At 41.8% G+C, this 19981-nt stretch overlaps 1 protein-coding gene across 4 annotated transcripts in view; it reads left to right on the top strand.

The window, feature by feature from the left end:
- Positions 1-19289, top strand: part of cxxc5a (CXXC finger protein 5a) — a 27203-nt gene extending 7914 nt beyond the window's left edge. For 3 of the 4 annotated variants that reach the window (XM_050040741.1, XM_050040742.1, XM_050040740.1), the window contains 2 exons: positions 4859-5877; positions 17962-19289. In XM_050040741.1, the coding sequence (XP_049896698.1) occupies positions 5083-5877; positions 17962-18006 (840 nt within the window). In that variant the 5' untranslated portion in view covers positions 4859-5082 and the 3' untranslated portion in view covers positions 18007-19289. The remainder of the gene's footprint in view (positions 1-4858; positions 5878-17961) is intronic. The other variant, XM_050040744.1, reaches the window with a different exon arrangement.
- Positions 19290-19981: the final 692 nt, after the last annotated feature.

Here is a 19981-nt window from a genome sequence, read left to right as displayed (position 1 = left end):
TTACAAACATCAGATTAGTCTAAACGGTGATATAGTGACGTGAAAAATGTGAGATATATATTTATATAGCTAAACTCAACAAGGTAAACAACAAGGCGATTCCCATTTACACAGTGGTCAAGAGTGCTGGACCGGAAGTGTCGCACAAAAAACGGAAGCTGGCTGCGTTCTGTTTTGCCTCCGTGTTTCCGTGAAAAATAAGGTGGATTGGACCACAAATAAGACAAGAATTAGCTGCTAGCCACCCCACGGTCCCTCTGCCTTACCTCTCGCTGCTGTGGACTGCTTACCCTCTGAAGAGCTGGCAGCACCTGTGCTTGGTCTAACTTGTGTAACGGCAGCAACAGAAAGTTTGGGGCGTCTGGGCTGTCCAGTCCCCCTGAGCTGGGATTTTCCCCAGTTGGATTCGAGTTGCTGTTGCCCGCCCTCCTCCCGATGAGGAGGCCTGTAGCGACAGGAAATGAGGAAGAAGACACACTGTGATTTGAGGCTCTAGCTAACTTTTGCTGCATAAACATGGTCTTGAAGTCGCAGCAAACTATTAGCAACATTTTCTCGCCATCTCGGAAACGCTTTGCCAATACTGACATGTTTTATTTTGTTTATAGTCAGACAGTTTATAAGTCCGTCTTCCTTTTTTGGGTTGTTTTGCAGTGTAGGCAGTTCTTTCCAACGCTGGAATAGCAACTTTCTCTGCAGGCTGCAGTTGTAAAACAGCCAATGGGAACACTTTCTCTCTGAAATGACTGATGATTGGCCAAAGTCTCCCGTCACGGCCAAGATTGTCTAAAGCTTGAAAACCGAGCCAAGTGAAGGTGCAGAAGTCTAGTTTTCTCTCGGTCCACTTGAATTGGAATATGCTCAATGTTTACTATGGGTTATTATGGGATTTTTGTCCAGTGACGCCCAAATGAAACAGCCTACTGCACCTTTAATGACTGAAGTATTCAACCTCAAAGTCATGCTTGTCACACTGATGTGTTCAGCTACAATTCCAGTGAAGCTTGTGCTTACATATCTGTCAGATTATTAATATTTTACTGTAGAAACAAAAAGAGTGTGTGTGTGTCACTGGGTTATGTTGATGTTGCTGGGACTGACGCAGTCAACAGTATAAAAAGTATTATGTCACAGGCATACTATTAAGATCATCAACGCTTTAAAAGAACAGCGGTCCAATCGCCCTTTTTTTAAAAACCAGTGGTGTCATCAGCACGTCAGCTGCTGCGAGGCTGGTGAGGTAATAGTTCCCCAGCTGAATAATTATGTTACAGCTGATCAGTGATATTTTTGAAACTGTTTTCATGAGCTGCGATTGCCAACTTTGTAGCCGACTTGAGAGCTCATTTATTCGAGCTATTGATAATGTGCCAGTTCATTAATTATGTGGAAAACTCAAGTCTTTTATCACATTTACTGTATTTAGAGCATTGATGAAGCAGTTGGATCGGAGCGGGATATTCTCCCAGGCCATGATTAATCAAGAAATAGTGCTGTTGTACAAGTAGATACCTAGACTTACTTGACATAGTTGCACAGTTGCTAGAGCTCATTTGAGACGTTATATTGAAATCTTAATGAAAAATTGCTTCTATCAGCATTAATACATTCATACCGGACCACTAAATACATCATTTCAGGTCCAATATTCCATGAAACCACAAAAAAACCCATGTATCCCTCTGATGATTTGCAGTGCTGTTATGCATTCAACCACAACTGAGCAGAGATGCAGTTAGTTTGAGATGCCTTCGGGAAACCGGACCCTGGTCAGTGCTGTAGTGGGAGAAACTGAAACTATGGGGCTGAGGGGCTGCGGAGCTGGCTCTGGTTCGCTGGCGCCACATCCCCCTGAGCTGGTGAGAATGTGGGGGCTGTGCTCTTGCCTTTGAAGCTTTACCTCCCACTAATTCTGGCCTTCCAATTTCCACACACTGCACAGACACCCCCCCTCCATCCTCTTCCCCTCCCTTTCCCTTTGTTTCCCTTATAAGGACTGGCCCGGCCATTTCCTCAGCTTTTCTGTGGGAGGTGGTATGCTTGTTTGTGAACATGGACAGGTCAGGAGAATAGCAGCATAGTTTTTCTTCTCATAGATGAGCAGTCACAGGAATCTTACGCTAAAAGCCGGTGGATGGATGCATCTCTGTCCGGTGGGGAGTCTCTCACTACAAGCCTAGTGAACCCTCTTCATCGGCCCCACCGCTCTATTTGAGCTAATATTTCACCAGATGATATTGCTCCATAGGTTTGGTAATAGGATAGAAAATACTTTCTAGACAATGATAGTACTCAAAAGACTTCCAGAGTTAATGAAAAGAAAACCAACCTTTGTTCTGTCTCTGGGCTTTTGGCTACATTTTCAGCAGATTATTGTGTGAGAGTCTAATATGGGACTGTCAGATATTTATTGTCTCACATATTGTATCACAAGGTTATACACTCAGATCAATGAGCATGTAATTGTTAGTCAATAAACGCAACATTTCTTAAATGACTAACCTGCAGTCAGGGCAGTATAATTTATTTATAAAGATGGTCTGAAAGACAACTTACATTTTTTTAAAGTGACATTATAACAAATAAACACTGTTCATTTCACAAATGACTAATTTCATTTCAAAATATAAAATAATCTGACTGAACTCACAGTTCCGTACTCACCTAACACAGACCAATAGGAGACTAAGGTCAAAGAGTTCGCCTGGGTACCATTTCCAAGCAGGAGATAAGGTGACAGATTAAGACAGGAACTTTTCTGTGGGAGAGCGTACACATCTGTAGTTATTGCAGAAACAGTGTGTCTCTTCATGAATATGTTGCACACAAATACCATGTTTCAATAATTGAATATTTCAGCACTGAACAAAAGTCCTAACAGAGTATTCCATAAAACAAATACGCATTAGTTTCTAAATTCTGCAGTTTACCACAGTGCTATTTATCCTCGGTGCAGCATTATTGATTTGATTTTATTAAACCTAAATAGCAAGGATAGGCTCCGACCTTGTGATTTCTTTTCTTTGCCAACCAGTCAGAGAAATTTCAGGGCTCCAAGGTGAGGGGTTTGATTTGTAGGTTGACGTGTCAAGAATTACAGGAAGAATGAAAGTTTTTAGCTTTTTTTGTGCTTGAATTTGAATTGAACATCAGTTTATCTTGGTTAAAGTTTTCAGCGCTATAAATTAAATTGTAAAGTGGCCCCATCTTTTTTAAATTTTGTAAAACTAAGTGTTTATGTAAGCAATGAGCGTCATCAGCCCCTTTTGTATCAAAACACTACAGGTGCCTCTTCTCTAATGACCTCAAATGTTTGCATAATTTTACATTATGTAATGTTATATTAATTATTCGTCAAAGTTTGTGCATATTTTTCAGTCTGGATCAGGATGCTGAGTTTGTCATGTCCACCAAATTAGTGACTCGGATCCTAGGCTGTTAGTTTTCTTCAGGCATTTCATATCTTAAAAGCAGCTATAACCAATTAATTTTTGTGCTTTCAGAAAAACAGCTCTAAACCCATGTACAGTATCTGCTCAGCACCAAACGACAGACAGACAGTTAGCAACTAGAGCTGCAATAATCAATCAATTAGTTGCCAACCATTAAATTAATCGTCAGCTAATTTCATTAATGATTAATTGGTTTGATTAAGTTTTTTTTAAAGCAAAAAATGTCAAAATTCTCTGATTTCAGCTTTTTAAATGTGATTTTTTTTTCTTTACTCCTCTGTGACTGTAAACTGAATATCTATGAGTTGTGGTGGACAAATCAGGACATTTGAGGACGTCATGTTGGGCTTTGGGAAACACTGACAGACATTTTTCATCATTTTCTGATATTTTTTAGACCAAACAACTAATTGAGTAATCAAGAAAATTATTGATAGATTAATTGACAATGAAAATAATCGTTGCAGTGACCAGCTAGTGAACATAGCATTTTTCAGCTAAAGAGCCAGATATTTCCCTCAGGAGTTGGTAGCGACCAAAAATGAGGCTAAAACAGAGTGAATATTGGACTTCGCCAGGTGGGCAAAAATGTGACTCCAAATGAATGCTAATGTTGCTCTTTGAAGTTGCAGTGAAACTGAACTTATGGCGTCTTTGGCTTCTGTACTTTGACGCATTTCCCAGTGAAACGGAATATTCATGCGCTGTACATTTACGAGGATTTAAATCAAATCCTTCACATTTGATTTGATCGCTAAAAAGTGGGTGGGCTCAGAGTTTAGCATGATATAAAGCTCCAGTGGAGTCTGCTGCTGACTGACTGTTGGCTCCATACACACCTTCCTCACAGTTCAGGAAGAGGTGAGGGAGAGATGGAGGAATTCAACCTCCATCACATTGTTTTGGAAATGAAAACAAATGTTTGGCCCACCGATATCTAAACTCACATCTCTTCCTATCTGTCTCCATACTGCTCTGTTAGCTACTACAACCCACAGATGGTGAGGTGCGGCTTTATATGGATGGTGTGGCTAGCTAGTTACTCAAAGTCTCATTTGATGGGATGAGCTTTTATAAATGCCCCTGAGTGCAAGACAAGTCATCAGACACTTGAAACGGTTTTACCTGGTTTGAAGACAGAGAAATATTTGGCTCAATTAACACAGGATTAAAACTGGGAAAATGGAGCCAGTTTTTTTATTCACTGGGTCTTTAACTGTTTGGTGTGTAAACAAGTGTCTGCTAACAGGTTCATTACATCATCTTAAATGGTGATGTTCTTAGCAAATCATCTTGCATTTGCCCCACAACTTAACAGACACCGGAAAATGTTTATTTTGAATGTTTCAGTGTTTTGTTGAAGTGATCATTGATGAGTAATTTACCTCTCCTCTCTCTGTGTAAAGTTTCCAGATGGCCCATGGAAGAACGTGGATGAGGGCTGAGCTGTAGTGCGGGCAGAAGGCTCCGGGGCCCGCCTGTTGTCGGCTGGCTGATTGGTCCATCGAGGTGAGGCACTTCTCTCACCGGGGCACAGAACGGACCGAGACAAGGTCTTTGCTCCCCCTCCTCGCTCACCCCTGCCCCCTTTCCACCCTCACCCCCAACCCAGGCACGTACGCTCTGGACCATGTCTAGCGGGCTGTCGGAGGGGGGCCGGACAGAGGACCAGGAGCGGAGTAGCTGCAAACAGGACTCTCCTGTTATAGAGCGCAGAAACCGCAGTGGCATCATCAGTGAGCCCCTCAGTAAGAGCCTTAAGAAGTCCCGTACCCTCTCCCAGTACACAGCAGTCCCCTCCGTCACCACCAATGGACACACGGACAATAATGAGACTAAAAGCCACTTGGCCAAGCCTCAGCCACCCCCGCAGCCCCAGCCCACTGTCTCCGCACTGACAGCAGCCAAGTTGGACCGGACCCTAGAACAGGTTCTGGAGGGACAGAATGGCCTGCTGCACTTTGCCCAGGCAGCAGCACTGTTAAAGCGGGCCGGTATGGAGCACATGCTTCTGCCTGGGGGCATGGGAGTGGGAGTTGGCGGTGGAGACGCAGGCTCGGGGGCTAGCGACTTGGAGGGTACGTCTGTCACGGACGCCGTAGGTGGTCCTGTTGACTTCCCATATGGAGTAGGGGGTGGTTTCCCCTTCAACCCGGGGCTTTTCATCATGACGCCGGCTGGAGTGTTTCTGGCGGACAGCGCGCTACACATGGCCGGCCTGGCTGAGTACCCGGCGCAGAGCGAGCTGGCCTCTGCGATCAACTCCGGTAAAAAGAAGCGAAAACGTTGCGGCATGTGCCCACCTTGCCGACGGCGGATTAACTGCGAGCAATGCAGCAGCTGCCGAAATCGCAAAACAGGCCACCAGATCTGCAAGTTTCGCAAATGTGAGGAACTGAAGAAGAAGCCCTCTGCTGCTCTGGAGGTAAGTGGGTGGTGGTCATAATGTGCTATTGCATTGTGGGCCATTTTTTAGGGTTCCTCCAAAAAAAAAAAAAGCTGAAAGGAATTGGTTCAATGAGTTACTACGGAGCTACTACAAAGATCTGGGCACATTACCCAAAGTGAGAAATCAGAGAAATAAGCTGTAATTTTGTCTTGTAGGACCCAAAATTTAGTTGATCCACAGCGAAGAACTGTTAAAAAAAAAAAAAAAAAAAAACTAGCAAGCTCTGCAAACATCACAAACAAGCACAAATAAGATCTTGGTCACACCTGAACGTCATTCCCCTTTAAGGGAAATAGTACAGGGGGGCTTTTGGTGGGGTGATGTCTCCACAAGCAGGGAAATGACAGGTGGTGAGGAGTGTGGTGGGTATGTGCAGGGTAAGCGTGCACCATGGGGTGCCTTTAATCTGTCCACCATAACCACACAATCACCTTGCCCATATCTTTCAGTTGGAAGGCTAATTCACGATCTTAAACTAAAGATTACACAGAGAACGTACTGCTCCCTTCAGTGGAGCAGTTTCTGTTTGGCCACATGTACATTGTGCATATGTTGTAATCCTAAAGAAAAAAAAAAGTGTGTGTGTGTGTGTGTGTGTGTGTGTGTGTGTGTGTGGAGGCAGAGTGGCAGTAATTGTGAATATGTGTACAGTATGTGTTTGTGTGTAAGTGTACATGCGTGGGTATGTTTGTGTATGTGTGTGTGCATGTAACAAGGTCCATCTGGCCACAGAGCTGTCATCTGGAGCACCAGGTGTCAGTGTGGCACATGCCCCCCGCGCCCCCCTCCTCCTCCTCCTTTCTTTGCTGCCGCTGTCCTTCTCTCCTGTGACACTCCTGCTCATCTAAATGGCCCTCCAAACTTCCTGTCTGTTACCTCCGTTACACTCAGTGGCCTAACTAACCCCGGCTGTGATGACAGAACGACCAATCATGAAATCAATTTCAGCAGATGTTCCATCTCAAAGGAAATAAACTTTTTGTGATCAATGGATAATAGTGTCACTTTGGCATTACATAATAAATTGATAGATGTGTAACACAGTGTGAACATGAACCAGTGGAGAGGCCTCTGGTCTAATTGACACAAACTGGATCTGTGCTTCAAACTGCTAATGGCTTTACTTCTTTCTCTTTCTGATGTTGATTGAGGGTGACAGCTTGGCCTCTTGTTTGTGGGCTGAAATGTTGGTTGTTCAATCTCAATGTGCTGACATCGACTATCCGCTGCGAAATGCTCCTTAAATGGGGATGGTTTGGTTATCGCAGAGTTTTGAGTGACACAAATTAAAAACACAGTATGCTGTGACATCATTTTGAGTGTAAGATTAGCTCAGTTAATGGATGTTCACGGACTTTCAACATCGACTGATTGATCCATTTCTGCCACAAATTCTGCTCTGTGTCATCTTCTCTGTAACGGTTTAAGAGTTCCTAACATCTAGCCGAAATATCCAACCAACATGATAAAACAACTACGCATAATCAGGTGTTTGTGCATGCTCATGCTTAGATATTTTAAAGGCAACATCAACATTTTTTTGCATGTTTTAACCTGTTTGGCACAAGTTATGTGGCTGCTACTGAGCCTTTTTAAAAACATACCAAGGCGGTTTTTTAATGCATTTTTTCATCCATGTGAGTTTAATTTCCTTATAAAGACTGTACTGTCAAGAAAAATGACAGCATATGCACTTTAAGAAAATGCCCAAAAAACGACGCATGTTTACATTCAACCAACAAAGTTCTCTAGTGGAACTGTGACTCTTGTCCATCGATAGCAAAAGAGCATGTAGGGACAACACATTGTCACTCCCAATGCATCAAATACCAACAGAACAACTTGGTTAGTGGCCCTACGTCAAACTATGACACTTTAGATACCCCTCTTGTGTCAGTTTTAGCACAGGAATGGCGTTGTGTCGCTTTCTTCTTATTACAGGTATACTGTCTTTTCAAAATAACCTTTTTTTTTTTTTAAACAGGAAATGTAAAGTTTCTGCTAGTTAAATAGAGTCTTTTTTGAAAATAAATATAAACCAACACAGGTTGGTGAGTACATACTACGTTATGTAATTAAAATAACTCAATGTTGATTTTTTGGTTTTACATGGCACATAAACCACAGTCCTCTGGGGGAAAGTTCTGTGTAACCTCCCACCCTACATGGACGTTCCTGCTCTTTATACTGCATCATTTGCCTGTACCATCAAATAATGATGCCAAAAAGTGCCTCAGTGTGTGGGTATGTGACAGTGACGACCCTGGTAGGTCATGTGTCGCTGGGTTAACCAAATGTTGGATTTAAACACAAGATGTCCTACAGACAGTTAACGTTTTCTCATAACCGTGACTGCAATCAGTCTCCAGTTTTAAATAAATGCTTATTATTTCAACTATGACAATGAAGGTCCTCTGGCTTTAATGTAGCAACTTGAACCCAAACCACGATGTTTCCCTAAATCTAACCAAGTTGCTTTTGTACCTAAATCTATCTGAACCTTATAACCTCACCATCATAACTACTGTCAACCACTGTTTCAACAATGATTTGTAATGGATATGGACTGCACAGACAAATTATGTATTTTGTCGTTTGATTTGGGGGACTTGTTGGCTCGTGGTGGTTATCCATAGACTGATTTACAGGATGTAGACTGTGGCTTTAAACCTGCCATTGGCGGATGATGTAATCTGGCATTCTCTCCCTCTTCCAATATCAGTGTGTTACAGTTCAAGCTTACATCCTCCCTGCTGAAAATGCATATTTTGACAAAGACTTGGGTCGTGCAATAAGGCACACCTGCTTGTTCTTTCTGTGAATAGTTGTAAAGATCTAGAAGGAATAACACAAATTGCGAACGCACCTTGGAATAGCCCAGACTCCATCTCACAGGAGTCGTTTTTTTACGTTCATTTTCAGTGTTGTTAAAGTCACTACTCACATACTTCCATATGTTCTTTATGTTGGCATGGATACATCCACTAGATTGCAGGGCAGAGTCAAACGTTTCTGACAACAATAAACAAGGTGACGTTCGGGGAGGTCGAAATAATGCACTGTTCACTGATGACAGTATTGTAGACTGCAGTGGTCCACTGCCCCCACAAATTCTGTTGCTAAGACAGTGTTTCGTTCGAATCTGTAAGCTTCCAGGAAACATGCACAAATATGGATGAAATAAATGCAGAGTATTGACCGAAGGCTACGTCCATGTCCGTATATGCATCTAACACTGAGGATAAACGAGCCGGAGACAATTGTAGATGTAGATGTAGATTTCAAAAAATACAAACAACCCATAGCGGCTTTTTTTCCTCATAGCAGAATGATAATGTGTGCTTCCAGTACTTTCTGGAACACTAACACAGTGCTGTGGAGACAGGTCTGGCTCTGTAAGACTAGATCATGCCTGGTTTAATTGTTGTCAGAAACATTTTTTCAGGAGTTGTAAGACAGGTGAAAGCACAGATCGATGTTCACAATGATTTATACTTTGTTCTTGGTCACATTTTTCCTACTTTTAGATAAGTGGAAACTAATGGCTTCCCACACCACCATGAAGAGAAGACTCAAAAAATTATAAAAACTAAAAAGTACACGGTGAAATTTGGAGCATTGTTGGCAATAATCAGAAGCATACATGATTTGTATGACAGTGAATAAAAACACTCAACAACTGTGGCATGGTGTTTCTGATGGTGTGAAGCTGAAAGATTCATATGCTAGTCGTCACGTGCCATTAAAACCCCCTGACTTTCTCACAAGTTGAAAATGAGACTGATGTGTCTGAATCCCGGCATGTTGTTTTTCACTGTTGTATTGTTCAGTTGCAAATTAATGAGACGCTTTGTTTGTTTCCGTTGATGATTCACCAAAATGGTGTAATGTGTCAGCTCGCTATGTAGGTGGTACGACTCAACGTCTGCAACAGAAAGGAATTTAATTTTAATTTATGATTTGCAATTGATGTTGTCATGGCAGTTAGCCTAATACCAGTCGTTCACACCAGTGATGCCAAACCCAAGGGGGCTTGAATATTCATGAGTGTTGATGTTGATATAGGTCATCATGCTGCTTGAGACGTCAGTCTGCTGATGTTGCCAGTGGCCACCTCGTATGAAAGAAACTCCAGGGTACCATAAACCTGCCAAGCCTCCAAGTACCAAGTATAATAGCAGTCTGATTATTGACTTTAGTAATCGTGTGTCCTATAATTACCTTGCACACATTTTGTACTCCTGACATCTGAAAGTACTCGCTAATTTATTTAATGCGTCTGTCAAGTGATTTCCTTTTTTCAAACCAGAAATGAGAAAGTTAATCTCTGCTTGTAACTTAATTTAACATGTACAGTGTGACATTATTAGACTAATGAATATTCTGTAGTTAAAAGTTTTTGCTTGCTGTGTGGGCAACACTTCTCCACATTACATCATTCCTCATGTCTAAAATCATACTTAAGATTTAAACTAGTCAATTAGAACATGAAGTTTAATGTTTTTCACATGGTCGAAATTTTGACTGTTACACTAAAGTTCATCCATACATCAAGTAGAGATGGATGTGAATATATGAATTATTCTGGTCTCATTAATTGCCAAAACAGCAGCCGCATTGTAGGTGTGCAGCAGAGAAAATGTGACAGTATATGAACAAAGATGCAGTGCTTATTTAGAGAGCTAAAAAATTTGTGTAGTGCCACTGATGCACTTATTGTCTCAGGCATGAGTGTGCCATGAGAAAGGCAAGAAATATCCATGCCAAAGTGTGCAGCTTCTGCACATCTACCCACACAGAGAGCATGAATCAACACCTGACAACCCACAGCATGAAATAAAATCTTTGTGACAAGGTAATCCCTATAATATTCCTCTGATGTCACCTTATAAACAGCCTCTTAGTCATGTTCCTTCCAGTTCATTCTGGACATCTTTTTTATATGGTTGACACCGTGAAGTTAGTATTTTAGAGGAAAACCTTTACCCCCCAAATGATTATGTGTGTATCAGTTACTCACCCCTTGTTGCATGGAATATGTGAAGAGAACGTTGGATTTTTTTTTTTTTTTTTTCCTGTCTCAATGGGAAAAGGAAGAATCGAAAAATTGAAAAGTTCTTGTTGAATTGAAGTCATGGGGTCAGTGTTTAACAACAGCAAAACGATATCAAAACTTCCACGTACAATTCCTCACACAGCTTTTGCAGTGTAATCCAAGTCTCATTTATACAGTTGTATGCTTAGTACTTCCCAAACACATTCATTTTCACTAAAACTTTACTAAATAAAACACTTCTGTATAAATTGTGCAGGCACGCCACGCCGTCCATGCCTGGGACTCTGCACAACTGTTGTAAATGGTAACTTTTTAGTGAAAATGAATGTGTTTGGGAAGTACTAAGCATACGGCTGGATAAGTGAGACTTGGATTATACTGCTAGAGTTTGTAAATGGATGTTTTGATATAGTTTTGCTGTTGCGGTCCCCAATTTGTCAAATATTTCCTCTGTTTTTGGATTCTTCGTTGACTGGAGACATGCAAAGTAAGCAAAGTTTTCTTCTCAAATTCAACCAAACATGCAACCTAACAAGTGACTAAACCTGTGTGCATTGCAATACAGCTAACAAAATGTAAAATACACCTGGACAGTAATTGCATTTTACCTCGAAATGAGACCAGTAAGAGGTCTGCAACCTGCTACCTCTTTGCCCCAAACTTGATTTTCTACGCTACCACAGTATCAACGTTTTCCCCCACATACAGAGCTCTGACAGCATTACAGCATTTTCAATTTTTTATTTGTCCTCATGCACTCATACATTTCCCATTAGCAGTCTAGTAGTTGTCTCGAATGGCTTTGTTATTAAGTCAACAGCTCTTGTTCAGCAGGTGATTAGATCAGAGAATAGGGCCTGGGCCGCGCTGTCAGTGAGCGTGATGTCATCAGTACGGGCTAAATGTCAGAGGATGAGATTCATGGTGGTTGTGCTGCGTCAGGAGCGAGCAGATAGTCAGCAGTAAATCCCAAATGTCAATAATGAGTAGATGATGTGACATTGTCAATTTCCCCTCATATATATTTTTATTGTGTTGAAACAAGGCTTCTGTAGGAGAAATTCCTGCTTCCTCTTAATGCATATTCAGTGCGACTTGGGCAGCACCTGTGCCAGAGGAGATCGTCCTGGCTTTCAGAGTCCACAGCGAACCGCAGTGAGCCTCAGCTGTAGCTCAAACAGCCCCTGAGTGTCACATTCCCCTCCAATCAAAGATAGAGCGGCACGTCCCCGTCTGCTGCGGCTGTTGTACTCAGTGTGCAATCTCTAAAGGGGCATGATGTCTTATTTAACATGTGTCTTGCGGTCAATTTGTCAGATGGTTCTAACTGTTTTTTGTGTGCAAGTAAAAAGACTTTGGCTTTGTTTTCCCGCATTTGCATGGAGGTTTATGTTTGTACGAGCCTGTGAGCGCATACGCGTCGGTACACAAGTGCAGTCCAGCAGCAGCAGTGTGCTTATTTTAAGGGTGTTGACGGTTTCCATTGAAAGCTCATGGCAGCTCAAAGAGGAGCGTAAAATTGGCAAGTGAGGGGGAGTGAGCATGCTGAGGCCTTTGCCACCTCATAGCTCACTGGCTGAAGATGTCTGGATTTATTCTGGGAATGCTACATTTGAGAGAAATAAGTGGGAAGGCAGTTCCTTTCTGCTCTATGTCTGAAAACCCTCCAGTGGTGTCAGTCTCAGCGATGGTTGTTCAACACAGAGGGAAAGAAGGAGAGTCAGGGTTAGGAAGTTGTAATGTATCTTGTTTTTACTTGTATGTCAGTGTACGTTCAGGATGTACTGTAGCAGTGGGCGGGTGATGCTTGAAAATATTACACGATAAGACAGGAGCTGAGTTTTTCTCTTTGTCTGCTTATAGAACAATATATTTAGCAATAAAATTCATTGGTTGTGTCAAAGACTTGCTTCTTTGTCATCAGCTAAGCCTGAGCATACTTGTGGTTTACATTGGGGGCCACTTTGCCAGTATCAGACGTTGATATGGGAGTAGCGTATTCCCTCATGGTCTTTCCTGCCTCCCAGACACCGTGCACCAGACAGTCAGGACAGAAGAGGCTCATGCAAACTGACAGGCACGCAGACTGACACCGAGACACATGGATGTGTGGGCAAGTTGCTGGGCAGACAGGGGGACAAGTTGGAGTGGACAGAGGAGCCAGAGGAAGACAGAAAGAGAGAGAGAGGAATCCAAGGTGTTGTACTGTAGACTGCCTCCTGGATAACAGTGCACTGAGCAAAGAGCCATGTACACTTAAAGAGAGTCAGTGGTATTATTTGTAAAAAGAAGTCCACTAAGTAAGAACCAATTTTGTAATTGTCAACAGATGTCTGTAAAATTAGTTTTTCAGACATCTGTGTTGCATATAACGGTTGTTTTAACAGCATTTCAGACAAATGCAGCCTTTCAAATGCTGCTGAAACAACCATTAAATCTAACATATTTGGTTTTCTGTTTCCAGCATTTTAAATGTGACAAGTTACTGTTTTTGTTGCCATATATGACAGTAAATTGAATAGAGCAAATTGGAGACCTTACTGTAGCCGCTCGGATGGACAGAAGGACAAAAGGGGGTATTCGGCATCCTATATGGCTGCCTATGTCACCAATAGGAGGCCCAACACTGTCAAAGACAGAATGATTAACTGATTAATGAAAATAAGTTGCAGGTCAATTGATAAAGACAATTATCTGTTTACACAGTTGACCCGGGCATGTATAATTTGCATACAGGATTATGGGTTGCGCTGATGGATGAGATTGTGTGTGTTTATGTTCCGAGATGCACGCATTTGTTCTGTAAGAGAAATCGTATCAGTGTATTTAAATATCAATCACCACTGACCTCTGAAAGGGAGAGCAGGCTTACGAAAATGCTTCACCCCTTCAGCCAGACAAACAAGGAGTGTGTACGCCAGCTGGAAGTCATTGGTGTTTTGATTCAGGTTTACTTTTCTGCTCCTTGTGAGTGGAAGACAATGTAACATCCCACATGCACTACTACATGTAGAGATGCGTTGCGTTCACTCTGTCAATTTTATTTGTGGTGTCTGTAAGGGAATCCTCACATTTGTTGATGATAAATCCATGTAAACAGTAACCAGAAGGCTCTTTGGTGCCCTGGGGTAAAAAAATTGAATTCATGATGGCTTAAAGTGGTTTACAGGAATCTGCATCAGTCACACGTAACAACAGGAGCTGTTCTAAGTTGTGGTGGAGGAGGATGTTAGTTCCTTCTTCTGCTTTTGTTGTACGTGACACACGAATTGTTTGTGTTATGCTAAGACAAATGCGCTGGTCTTGTTTGAAGAAACACATCCATCGATTTTAGTGATTGGCCACTTCACACCCGCAGATTCCATCTGTTTGAACCTCTGCAATCAGTGCTGGTGAAGGAAGGCTTTTTCTGTTCCTGAACTGCTGCCACTTTTCCATTGATTGCTCATGTTTGATAATGAGGAAAAAACAGCATTTACAGTTCAAGCGAGCAGATTTGTTGTTTTTCTTTTCCCACACATTACGTCATGGTCAGTCCAGCCTTTACCGAGTTTCTGACATCTGTGGCAGCGCCAGATGTTGCTGCCCTCTGACTGTCTTCTCAACAGCTGAGCGCTGCTGCAGAAAGGTCATCACAGAGACGGATGATGGGCCAACGATATTTAACACAGACTATAAAATAATGTTAGCAATATGTTGGCCTTCAGGTTTGTGGTTCATATTAATATTCATTTGAGCCCCAAATGATTTCCTAAATATGTTTGCGTTTGCTAGAACTTTTAGAAATTGATTTGAAGTTGAGGGGCTGATGTGAACTGGCACACGCATATGTGGGCTATGAACAGCTCTGTGGCATTCAGTGTCTCTGCTGTCAGATTATTCCTGATTGAGTCAATTTAACAAATAAAGCACAGTGTGGGCTATATTTGGCTGAGATCACTGGAGTAATTACCTTGTTTGAAGTCTTTTTACCCGAGCGAAAATGTTTCATTTTTGTCAGCAGGAGTTAACTTTCAAAATGAAAGTAAATGAAACCTGCGGAGCACGAACCCCGCTGTCACTCAGTTTCATGTCCAGATATGAACAATAGCATTCAAAAGAACACTGTACCGCTGATTCAAGGGTAGAGGAATGGTTTAAGTGGGCCTGAAAAGTAATTAGGGCTGGTATTGTTTTTGGTTTCAAACAAACTTCTCCGAACTAATGGCCTATTTGCTTCTGACGCCTTTGTTGAAAAACTCATAATTTCACTGCAGCTGTGCGAGCGAGCGGCGCAACAAGACGCACGAAATTTTGAATCTGATTATGCTCAGGTTATTTTGTCACAAGACTTTCATTAGAATTCTGATTGAATTTCTTTGTCTTCAGAGGGCATGTGAATGTTGTATGACACTAACATGCAGTACATCTTCTGTTTCCTCTTCTGTGTGATAAGTGTGGTTGTATGCGTGCGTGTGTATGATTCCATACTAAAGCCTCTGCTGTAGAGAACTGATGGAAAACTGAATCTGAATCCATCGTGTATGAGAATTTTAGTTTAACAGTCTCACTGTTTGGTGTGATTTCGGGGGTGTATTGTGAGTGTCGGTTAACGTGCCACTGTGTGTGGAGGTGTGTGACTGTACTTGAATACATATTGGTTCGGTGTGAGAGTGTGTGTGGGTGCATAAATGTTTGCCGAGCTCCTCCTGCCTCGCTCCAGGCAGAGCTGGCTAACGGAAGAATCCGTGCTGCTGCAGAATCGAGTTGCACTTTGCAGGACGCCAGCCGCGCTGCAGCTCCAGGGACCACGAGCGCCTCTCTATCTCCTGACTGGCAGGCCGCTGCTGAGCCCTGGAGCTGCATGCATGTGTGCCACTCCTGCTCAGTGCAATCAGAGGCACAGATAACCACAGTGAAAGAGGAGTGAGAGCGGCACAATCATTGATGATGGTGTGGGAGAGCAACGCGTGTGGCGGCTAAATAATAAATGTGGCATATCGGGTTTTGTGTGAAGCCAGGACTAAAGCCCGTTCCTGTTGCTGAGGAGAGAGAGGGGGGCAGCTGCAATGCCAGACAATGTAGGATGTAGAGATTTCACACATTCGACTCATCTAGGGAGAACGTGTGGAACAGAAGTCAATCGATTAGTTGTTTGACATTAATCATTTAAGTCATATATCAACTAAAAATACTAAACATTCACTGTTTCCATCCTTTTAAATGTGAAGATTTTTCACTTTAGTCTATTGTGTAACATTGCAGATTGAATATCTTCAGTTTTTGGACTGCTGGTTGGACAAAACAAGCAATCTAAAGACTCCACCTTGGGCTCTGATAACTTCTGATTATTACATGTCATACATTAAAGGTCCAGTGTGTAGGATTTAGGGGGAAATATTGGCAATGTGTTCTCTTTAGTTTATAATTAACAGGAAAATAATGTTTTTTCATTGTTTTAGAAAGATTGGTGTGTATATACACAGGGAGAGGGTCCTCATCCATGGAATCGACCATGTTGCACCTCCATGTTTCTACAGAATCCCAGAATGGACAAACCAAACACTGGGTCTACATAGGGCCATTCGCGTTTTCAAATCGGCCACCATAGTTAGCAGCCCCTCTAGGACAAGAACACTAACTTGGAACCATTTTATTCAGTATTTTTACCAGGTTAAATCAGTGGGTCCGTTTGTTTTGCAGAGGAAGAGAGCTCTGATAATTCAGCTACTGGTAAAAAAACTCTTGAACATCTGGATCTTAAGTTATCAGAGTAAAAAGGTGAGCACAAATTAGCAGGTGCTAGTCTAGCAGCCTGCGATGAGCCAAACAGCACTGGAGAAACAATGATTCGTAACGTGAAATTGCTTTATTCAGTGTTTTTAATGGTTTTAATCACCTGGTTCGTTTGTTAAGAAGAGGAAGAGACCTCTGATAAGTCAGCTTCTAGTAAAAACCTCTGATTACATGGACAAGAATAACCCCTTCATGAGGCTTATCCTGGTTATCATCATATTCAGCATATGTACACATTCTGGTTTCTTTCAGTTATCCAGCTAGCATATTTGGGTTTCTCATAATGAGAATATGGTGTTTACATGCTTATACACATAACCCGGATACTCCAAAGACCCGATCATAAACAGGTTATTTTTGTCCATGTTACTGCACTCAATGAATACTGCGGAATTCTAACCGGGAGTCCATGCTTGGCACACGGGAAAAGTTTCAGCTGGGTGCCACGAAAACCTACACACCACTCCTTTAAGCCTCTGACAGACTGTGAGATTTAACCGTCTGTTAAGTTTAGTGCAAGCTACACTGTGCGAATTGGATCTAATAAACTGCAGACTGTACGATGACAACACCTATAATCGCAGGCTACGATGTGATGCAATAGCTTCCCAGACTGAGTGTGCAAGCAGGTTGCACAGGGTATCACAGGGTATTCGCCAACTGTAAAGCACACCATGGAGGGTCACATTATCAAACGACCTAAAGTTTTGTGGGCACTATACTGCGGTGTGTGTCTGTGTGTTTGGTAGCTACAACTCCGCTGCTATTTCCTTCCATGCTTTGTCCTTCTTTACGCGATCATGGTAAGAGCTGGAGGACATATCATACAGGCGAGGCTTCCACTGCAACAACTTGACAAGGTTTTCCTCTTTGCTGGAACCCGACACATTTCTCTTTTTCCTTCATGGCGTGCTGCTATCCATACGTTTGTTTGGTTTTAGCGCCAGTGTGTAATTTCATGCTGCATTTCTATTGGTTGGTGAGTCGTGAGATGGAAGATCTTTCACACTGTGTGATGTAGGACCACTGTTTTCGAGCTACGACCAAAGATATCTATCAAGATTTGAAGAAATTGTAGCTTCTCAGTGAAGTCGTAGCTTTAGGGATGTATTTGCAAAGACTTATAAAAATGTGCTGCTTTTCATTAAAAACTCCAACCTCCTCTTCTCTCTCTCTCTCTATCCCTTCCTCTCCCCTCCCTTCCCCTCTTTGTCTTCTGTTTCTCCAAGAAGGTGATGCTTCCTACAGGAGCAGCGTTCCGGTGGTTCCAGTAGGACTCCTCCTCCACTCCCTACCCAAAGCTCTGCCATCAAGTGCAATGCCAACTCCTGGATTGTCTCCGGAACAGACACTGGCTAATAAACAAACAAGCAACAAATAAAATTATAGAAAAAAAAGCAACAAAAAAAACAAAGCAGAAAAAAAAAAAATCAATCGGGTAATGGATGCACCTACTTATTCCTTGAACCAAAAATGAAGCGTAAAGAAAAGCATCTATGGCAACTTTCATTCCCTTTTCTATGTTTCCATTTTGGTACCTTTTGTCCTTTTTCCAGCAGGTTTTTTTCTGTCGCTTAAACATGGAACTGTTCATTGCCAGAAACAGAAATGACGGACTGAGTGTGGACAATCAACTAATTTCTGTGTTTGGTGTTAATGTTGTTCATGTGTGGAAAGATACAGTACTTGTGTAGAGAATGTAAATTTACAGCTATATTTCAAAACTAGTGGCTAATGGCAAACATTATTGTAATTCTTCACCATTTCGTTACTTAAACCCTTTGTCTGTTTTACGATTCTTTTCGTTGAAGGGTCTAGTTTTCAGACAGATCGCCGGTTGTCTTTGAAAGACAAAGAAAATGTATCAAATTGTGACGCTGTCGATTTCGGATTTAAACTAAACTGAAAAAGTCATGTTACTGGGCGGATATCCAGAGACTCTTCACTGGGTTGAAGATGCTGTTCGCCAGAGCTGTCACTACTGTAATCTCCTCAATCAGCCCTCCTCTGCATTTCCAAACTTTTCCTTTCGTGAAACTGGCAGCCTTATGTTACTGTGGCCCTACTGAGCACGTGCCAATACTGCTCAGGGCAATAGCACTAAGAGACAGCACTTGCTCTGAGTCTACCCTACTGAACGCACTGAGACAAGATTACATTTTTTTTTTTTTTTTGTTTGTTTGTTTATTTGTTATATTTTCATGATTTTGTTATGTTGCTGGGTAGCTACAGCTTTTAAAAATAACCAATCTTTGTATTCGTTTAGAAAATTGGACTGGTTTTGTGAATAAAAAGGAATGCATGTATTCGTGTCAAAATTGACAATTCTGATGTTTGTCTACTTGTCTATTTGCATGTTTTGTTTTGTTTTTTTAAAGAAAACAACTGGTTTGACAAGAAGAAGTTTAAATTTTCCATGAATTGAGACAAATGTTCCCTTTTCCTTTTGTAATTGGATGGTGTTGGAAAATTCTCAAAGATCCTGACGCGAGCAGAACTCATTAAAAGTAAATCAGGCGGTGGTATGGATCACCATGATGTCCTTGGTTTGACTGAGATATTTCTCTCACTGCCTATGTAATATCTTCCTATAGTGGAATGACTGATGGAGCCTTGCTATGCTAAAATGTAACCAAAATGATTTAAAAGATGTTTGAATAAGAACAATTCTGATTGCAGTGTTTCTTCAAAATGCATGAAACCTCCTGAAAATCCTCCCAAATGTCTTTTTTTTTTTTTTTTTTTTTTTTTATTCCACAATAATTTTCCCCGTTCTCTCAGATCTTTGTGACATTCAGCCTCCGTGACATTTACAGTCAGAAAATCATTAGTAGTCATGGATTACTGATGGGAAGTTTTGTCTTCGGTGCTATTAAGGCTATTGAGAAGACGCCTGGGTAAAGTGTCTGTGTTTAGGGTTGTGTTATGCATACATGGAGAAGAAGGGAGTTTGGATAAAGACATGGATAAGTAAAAGCAGTGCTGATTTAAAAAAAAAAAAAAAAAAAACCTTTCCAAAATGTGGTCAATCTCACATGGGTCTCAGTGTAATTACTGATTCTAATGCCTCGGGTCTGTGACACTAGAGTGAATTTCCATTTCCTGCTAAGTGATGATTCTCAGTGATTTTTTTTTTCACAGCTCCATAGTCACTCTTTCATATCCAGGTGGGGAGTAGATGCAGATTTCTGCCGCAGCCTTAGTGCTGAGTGTTTTTAATTAGTGAATATCCGCGGTGGAAGGCCCAGT

Source organism: Epinephelus moara, chromosome 3 (genome assembly GCF_006386435.1).
Source record: "Epinephelus moara isolate mb chromosome 3, YSFRI_EMoa_1.0, whole genome shotgun sequence".
NCBI lineage: Eukaryota > Metazoa > Chordata > Actinopteri > Perciformes > Serranidae > Epinephelus > Epinephelus moara.
The sequence above is the reverse complement of the archived record's forward strand: the minus strand, read 5'-3'. Positions and strand labels throughout refer to the sequence as shown.